This window comes from Chelonoidis abingdonii, chromosome 7, assembly GCF_003597395.2.
Source record: "Chelonoidis abingdonii isolate Lonesome George chromosome 7, CheloAbing_2.0, whole genome shotgun sequence".
In the NCBI taxonomy this organism is placed as follows: Eukaryota; Metazoa; Chordata; order Testudines; family Testudinidae; genus Chelonoidis; species Chelonoidis abingdonii.
In genome coordinates, this window is record NC_133775.1 from 109,794,218 (window position 1) to 109,801,928 (window position 7,711).

The 7,711-nt window shown below is 46.1% G+C and overlaps 1 protein-coding gene across 1 annotated transcript; it reads right to left on the reverse strand.

Moving 5' to 3' along the window:
- Nucleotides 1-4,131: 4,131 nt before the first annotated feature.
- LOC116836701 (ovomucoid-like) lies at nucleotides 4,132-6,983 on the reverse strand. Its single transcript, XM_032800492.1, has 4 exons — nucleotides 6,870-6,983; nucleotides 6,386-6,408; nucleotides 5,664-5,779; nucleotides 4,132-4,339 (listed from the first exon to the last, which is right to left on the reverse strand). Exons 1-4 carry the CDS (start codon nucleotides 6,925-6,927, stop codon nucleotides 4,294-4,296), a joined length of 243 nt encoding a protein of 80 aa, XP_032656383.1. The 5' UTR covers nucleotides 6,928-6,983; the 3' UTR covers nucleotides 4,132-4,293.
- Nucleotides 6,984-7,711: the final 728 nt, after the last annotated feature.

The window sequence follows — 7,711 nt, forward strand, 5'->3', positions numbered from 1 at the left end:
AGACGGCCCCGTCGCATCTGGCGGTGTTGTAACTTCCCCCCTTTGCTTTTTCCAGATTGCTGCGTTTGCAGCTGGGGGTGTTTTTTGCAGTTTTGCCTATGCTGTTGAGCTCGTGAATGGAGATTTTTGTAAAAATCTTGATTTGTGCCTGTGCAATTGCGCATGTGTAATCTAGATAATAAAAGAGGCAGGTGAACTCAGAAAAGCAGCTTTTTCACCTCCTCGTTTATCCTGCAAATTGGTGTCGAGTCTTTCCTTCAAGTGAGGAGGCTTTCAACTAGGTTCGAAGGGGGCAGGTGACCAAAAGCCCACAGGTAAATCAAAACCATGAGAGCCCGGGGAGAGAAGGGTCGGAATGGGGTGGGGGCATGGTGTTATAGTGGGATAAAGGAGAGATAAGGCAGAACGTGGAGGTGGGGTGTCCAATCAGTATCTTAGAATATCTGGTACACTAATGCGAGAAGCATGAGGAATAAGCAAGAAGAACTCAAAGTGGCTAGTAAATAGAAGACAGCAGCACGTATGACATAGAGGTGGGGCCATCACAGGGATTTGTGGGTTGTAAGTAGATATGCAGACTGGAAAGATATTGGTATAGGAAGGGGACAGCTTTGCTCAGGGAGAAAGAGGATAGAGCGGGGAAAAAGGGAGGAGTGTTGACGTATATATACGTTAAAAAATGTTTGAGCTCATCGAGCGCCTACAATAAGTGGAAACTAGGTCAAATTACAAAGGATGAATATAAACAAACAGCTATAGAGTCCAAATTAGAAAGGCCAAGGCACAAAACGAGATCAAACTAGCTAGAGACATAAAGGGTAACAAGAAAACATTCTACAAATACATTAGAAGCAAGAGGAAGACCCAGGACAGGGTGGGTCCTTTACTTAATGGGGCGGGGGAGGGAAATAATAACAGAAGATGTGGAAATGGCAGAGGTGCTTACTGACGTCTTTGTTTTGGTTTTCACCAAGAAGGTTGGTGGCGACTGGACGTTTAACATAGTGAATGCCAGTGAACATGAGGTAGGATCAGAGGCTAAAATAGGAAAAGAACAAATTAAAAATTACTTAGAAAACTTAGATGTTTTCAAGTCACCAGGACCTGATGAAATGCATCCTAGAATATTCAAGGAGCTGACTGAGAAGATATCTGAGCCATTAGCAGTTATCTTTGAAAAGTCATGGAAGACAGGAGAGATTTCAGAGGACTGAAAAAGGGCAAATCTAGTGTCAATCTATAAAAAGGGAAATAAGGACAACCCAGGGAATTACAGACCAGTCAGCTTAACTTCTGTACCTGGAAAGATAATGAAGCAAATAATAAAGCAATCAATTTGCAAACATCTAGAAGATAATAACGTGATAAGCAACAGTCAGCATGGATTTGTCAAGAACAAATCATGCCAAGCCAACCTGACAGCTTTCTTTGACAGCATAACAAGCCTTGTGGATGGTGGTGGGGGGGGAAAGCGGTAGACAGGGTATATCTTGACTTTAGTACAGCTTTTGATAGTGTCTCATATAACCTTCTCATAAACTAACTAGGGAAATGCCACCTAGATGGAGCTATTATAAGGTGGGTGCAAAACTGGTTGGAAAATAGTTTCCAGAGTGTAGTTATCAGTGGTTCACAGTCATGCTGGAAGGGCATATCGAGTGTGGTCCCACAGGGATTGGTTCTGAGTCTGGTTCTGTTCAATATCTTCACCAATGATTTAGATAATGGCATAGAGAGTACACTTATAAAGTTTGTGGATGATACTAGGCTGGGAGGGGTTGCAAGTGCTTTGTAGGATAGGGTTAAAATTCAAAAATGATCTGGACAAACTGGAGAAATGATCTGAAGCAAACAGGATAAAAGCAGCAAAGAGTCCTGTGGCACCTTATATAACAGACATTTTGGAGCATGAGCTTTCATGAGTGAATACCCACTTCGTTGGATGCAGGCGACGAAGTGGGTATTCACTCACGAAAGCTCATGGTCCAAAATATCTGTTAGTCTATAAGGTGCAACATGACTCTTTGCTGCTTTTACAGATCCAGACTAACACGGCTCCCCCTCTGATAGTAAATAGAATGAAACTCAATAAGAACAAATGCAAAGTACTTCATTTCGGAAGGAACAATCAGTTGCACACATACAAAATGAGCAATGACTGCCTAGGAAGGAGTACTGCAGAAAGGGATCTGGGGGTCACAGAGAACCACAAAGCTAAATATGAGTCAGCAGTGTAACAGTATTGCAAAAAAACCCCGAACATTATTCTGGTCTGTATTAGCAGGAGTGTTGTAAGTAAGACACAAGAAGTAGCTTTTCCGCTCTACTCCGCGCTGATGAGGCTTCAACTGCGGTACTGTGTCCAGTTCTGGGTGCCACATTTAGGGAAAGATGTGGAGAAACTGGAGAAAGTCCAGAGAAGAGCAACAAAAATGATTGAAGGTCTAGAAAACATGACCCATGAGGGAAGCTTGAAAAACTGGGTTTATTTAGTCTGGAGAAGAGAAGACTGAGAGGGGACATGATAACAGTTTTCAAGTACATAAAAGGTTGTTACAAGGAAGAAGGAGAAAAATTGTTCTCCTTAACCTCTGAGGATAGGACAAGAAGCAATGGGCTTAACGGAGGTTTAGATGGGACATTAGGAAAAACTTAACTAAGTCTCAAGGTACTTAAGTACCAGAATAAATTGCCTAGAGAGGTTGTAGAATCTCCATCATTGGAGATTTTTAAGAGTAGGTTGGACAAACATCTGTCAGGGATGGTCTAGATACTTAGTCCTGCCATGAGTGCAGGGGACTGGACAAGATGAACTCTTGAGATCCCTGCCAGTCCTATGATTCTATGATTGCTGGGACCAATACTGGAAGATTGACTCCAGTTGTGGTGTCCACATTTGGAAAAAGATGTTTAAAAATTGGAGGGGGTGCAGAAAAGAGCCATAAAAATGAGTTAAGAACATAAGAACAGCCACATAGGGCAGACCAAAGGTTCATCTAGCCCAGTATCCTGTTTTCTGACAGTGGCAAATGCCAGGAGCCCCAGAGGGAATGAACAGAACAGGTAGTTATCAAATGATCCATCCCCTGTTGCCCATTCCCAGCTTCTGGCAAACAGAGGCTAGGGATACCCTCCCTATCCATCCTGGCTAATAGCCACTGATGGACCTATGCTCCATGAACTTATCTAGTTCTTTTTTGAACTGTGTTATAGTCTTGGCCTTCACAACATCCCCTGGCAAGAAGTTCCACAGGTTGACGGTGTGTTGTGTGACTCGAGCACTGGAGGAAATTCCTGAGCAGTGAGAGACTTAACGAGGTTGCTCTGTTTAGCTTATTGAAAAGAAGGCAGAGAGGTGACTTGATTGCAGTGTGTAAGTACTCTGAAGGGGAGAGAATACTGGGTATAAAGGGCTCATTATGCTATCAGAGAAAGGCAGAATACGAATCAGTGGCTGGAACCAAAGCCAGACAAATTCCAATTAGAAATTAGATGGACATTTTTAGCAATGAACGTGACAAACAATTGGAACAAATTCCAAGAAAAAAAATGGTGGATTCTCCATCTCTGGAGACCCAGTCTGGGCGACTTTCCAGAAGATGCATTGCTGGGCCCAGTACAGGGGGAACTAGTGAAATGTACTACCTGCGTTATACAGCATGTCAAACTAGGTGATGTAATGGCCTTATGCTCTATGAATCTATGGCTCTGTGATGTGGAGCTTGTCACATTTCTGGGGTTAACTGCATCCCTGCATCTCTGCTCCCTCTGGGGTCTGCTCAAGGGCACCCCCTTTAGCTCTCCAACCCACAGCCGTCACCTTTTTATGCACCTTTTACTGGGGCTTCACTCATGGTCTCATGATTTGGTCCATTGAGAACACTCAGCTGGTGTGAGTCAGATACAGGGAATGTGTCTGGAGTTTGCGTAGGGATTTCTCTAGGAGGACAGGGCATGTCAGGAGGTGATATAATACCTTCCAAAGGTAGAGCCATTTAATGCCTGTGACTGGTTTGCACTTTGTGTTCTTATTAACTCTGGTCTGTAAGCTGGGGAGAGCCCGTGTGAGACACAGGAGAGCAGAGTCCCTCCTTGGAAAGGGGAAAAAAACACAGAGGTAATGAATTCTGCTGAGTTTGCTTTATTGGACATGCAGGGGAATAGTCAGCGACGCTGTCAGGAGCCTTGGAAATGGAGGATGAGATGAGAATGTGGCTCCATGTGAGGATCTGCTGGTGGGAACTAGAAGCAAATGGGGTTCAGCTCCATATCAGCGCTCGGCACCCCGAGGATTCAGCAGTCTCCATTGTATGCAAAGCAAAGACTTCCAAAGTTTTCACTAGGGGGAAAGTCAGAGACACAGAATTCAGGGCTGCAATCCTTATGGGCAATGAGGGTAACCTTCTGTCAAGGCCCCAGTATGTCACATTAACTAGAGCTTATTTGCTGACAGGAAAAATTAGATTGAGGAAGTTGACCCAGCATCTAGGAGGTAAAACAGATGGGCACAGGCAGGGGCTTGACTCACACCACAATTATGTTTTGGTTTTTATTAATGGACTATTTATTGCTGTAGAATAATAGAATCATAGGACTGGAAGGGATCTCGAGAGGTTGTCTAGACAGGTCCCCTGCACTCATGATCTAGACTAGTGGTGAGCAGCCTGTGGCCGTGGGCCGCATGCGGTCCATCAGGGTAATCTGATTGCGGCCCGCGAGACATTGTTCTGATGTTGACCATCTGTAGGCAGGGCCCCCCACAGCTCCCAGTGGCTGTGGTTCACCAATCCTGGCCAATGCAGGAAGTGGTGGGCCACAGGGATGTGCGGTCTGCCACTTTCCACAGCTCCCATTGGCCAGGATTGGCAAACAGCGGCCACTGGGAGCTGTGGGGGGCAGTGACAATGTCTTGCGTCAGATTATCCTGATGGGCTGCATGCAGCTTGTGGGCCGCAGGTTGCCCTCTACTGATCTGGACCATCCTTGACAGGTGTTTGTCTAACCTGCTCTTAAAAATCTCCAATGATGTAGATCCCACAACCTCCCTAGTCAATTTATTTGAGTGCTTAATTACCTTGAGACTTAGTTAAGTTTTTCCTAATGTCCCATCTAAACCTCCGTTAAGCCCATTGCTTCTTGTCCTATCCTCAGAGGTTAATTAAAACAACTTTTCTCCCTCCCGCTTGTAACAACCTTTTATGTATTTCAAAACTGTTATCATGTCCCCTCTTCTCCAGACTAAACAAACCCAATTTTTTCAATTTTCCCTCAGAGGCCATGTTTTCTAGACCTTTCATCATTTTTGTTGCTCTTCTCCGGACTTTCTCAGTTTCTCCACTTTTTCCCTGAAAAGTGGCATCCAGAACTGGATACAATGATCCAAGTGAGGCCGTATCAGCGTGGAGTAGAGCAGAAGAACTACTTCTTGTGTCTTGCTTACAACACTCCTGCCAATACATCCCAGAATGATGTTCTCTTTTTTTGCAACAGTGTTACAGTGTTGACTCATACTTAGCTTGTGATCCGCTGTAACCCCCAGATCCCTTTCCGCAGTGCTCCTTCCTAGGCAGTCATTGCCCATTTTGTATGTGTGCAACTGATTGTTCCTTCCGAAGTGGAGCACTTTGCATTTGTCCTTATTGAATTTCATCCTATTTACTTACAAGACTGCGCGACAAAAGGCACATTTGTTGCCGTATGTCTTGCCATCAGTGCCACAGACTGGGCGATAGTCCAAGGTGCAGAAAGTTGGAGGACTCTGGTACTCACTGCAGAACCCCTACAAGTGAAATTCATATCAGTGTTATTGTCTGTATTTCAGTAGTGCCCTGACATTCTCATGGTGCTGGGCGTGCTCTGAACACAGAGAAAGGGACAGTCACCCCTCCCCCTCAAGCTAACACTATCTTATCCTGTCCCTTGTCTCTTTTGACTCTGGTTCTGATGAACTGACTTCCCAATTCCCGTCTCGCTGCCTGGAGGAGCTGAGCCCATCTTCCTGGTCCACAGGACTCTTCCGAACCCGCATCACAAGGTGTGTGAGCAAAGGAGCATCTCCTCAGGAAGCAGATCCTCAAATATGAAAAACCTCGTGCTCTTGTCATACCATCCCCTCCCACTTCCATCTCTGAGTCACTTTTTGTGACTCCCTCAGGCCCATCACAGACAGCGTCCTGTCCAGTTGTGTATGGAGTCCATCACTTGGACCACATGGAATCTCAGGCCAGGGATTCACTCCTCCCTCATTAGGGCCTGGGGTAGAGTCTGCTCCCATACTGACTCATGAGTTCCAGTGTGTTCTAACTCAGAGGTCCTGGTCTCCATAATGCTACACATCAGGGATCGGGGAAAGTGACAACTGATTCACAGTGAGAGTTAGACTCACCTGACCATTATAGCCGACAGCATCTGGAAGAAAACAGGGACACAAACAATATAACTAAGGGAAATGTCAGAGGGAAATCAGTTAACAACATTCACCTTTGCCTAGGATAATGCATGCAGCTTCCTAACCAGCAACTGGGCCATGGAAAGGTTTCGTGCTCCTTCATCCAATTGTTCTGACAAATAGAAACACTGAGTGTAATGCACCCACAGCCTGACCTGAAATACCATCACCAGGATGCACAATTAATTGCAGGTGAAATTGTCTGAAGCTCCCAGATTGGGGTTTGGGTAAAAGCCCGTAAAGGGCCCTCAGTAACATCTTTCCAAAGGAAATGGCTGTTTCTGCCATGAGCCACTTCCCCTGCTTATGACACCCAAACGTCTGTAGCTGGGGCCAAGCTGGTTTTTAACAGTCGAGCCTCTGCTGAAGGTTAGAGGGTCAGACACGGAGCTCTGTACAGGTTGCAGCAAAAGTTACTCACCCTGAAAGCTGGAGAAAAGCCCAAGAGTGAAGAACACAACGACAGCTGCTGTCTTCATGGTGGATGTGGTTAGTGGGTCTGCTGGAGTCTGTTAGTGCTGAGCTCTGCAGATGCTCTCTCAATGCAGCCCAAGGGAGGAGATCTCATACTTATAGACAATTGGATTATGAAATCCCTGTCGAAATGGTCACTAAGGCTACAAACCATTACAGCAAATCGTCATTCCCTCGTAAGTCAGACAAGAATGTGTCTGTATCAAATACGCTTTGGGGACTGCAATAAATATTAGTGGGGAAGGTTAAAGTGCCCTGACATACCCGGGTGAATTCAACGTAGGCCTTTGTCAATCGTGTCGCACCTGCAGAGGAAAGCAAGCAGGTTATTTACATTCTACCAGGTGTGTCCGGGGCTCTGTTGGTTGCTGAGAACCACCACCTTGGGTCCCAGTCACATTCAGCTGTGCTGTTCTGTGGCAGAAACCAGCATATTCCAGGGTCCACACGCCCTGCCCCTCAAGCCCCTGCCAATCTATTTGCAAAAGCAGCTTGGAAATTCAATCTGACTCAGGAGGGAGGGGAAGCGGTCACGTGGCACCAGTGTGCAGCCAGTAGCCCCGTGTCCATATGTTAACGGGCACAGGAAGAGCTCCCTCAGGCAGTCCCGAACTAAGGCAGCCGATAGGTCTGCTGGGATCCAGAGGCGTGGGACGAGCGGTGGATGTGCTGTATGAGGAGGGAGACAGCACAGACCTCGTGCAGAGGGACCCCTCTGCCCCTTGTGCACCAGGAAGATCATGGCTGGGTTCAGGGTACAGGTCTCTGCCATGAGGATCGGGAGGGATG

What these genes read in the sequence shown, in the direction of transcription:
- LOC116836701 (XM_032800492.1), bottom strand. Translation starts at nt 6,927, where the DNA reads ATGAAGACAGCAGCTGTCGTTGTGTTCTTCACTCTTGGGCTTTTCTCC. An exon ending in GCTTTTCTCCAGCTTTCAGG is followed by an intron (nt 6,409 to 6,869) that starts GTGAGTAACTTT and finishes GTTTTCTTCCAG; the next exon opens with ATGCTGTCGGCTATAATGGT. An exon ending in GCCTTTTGTCGCGCAGTCTT is followed by an intron (nt 4,340 to 5,663) that starts GTAAGTAAATAG and finishes CTTTCCCCCTAG; the next exon opens with TGAAAACTTTGGAAGTCTTT.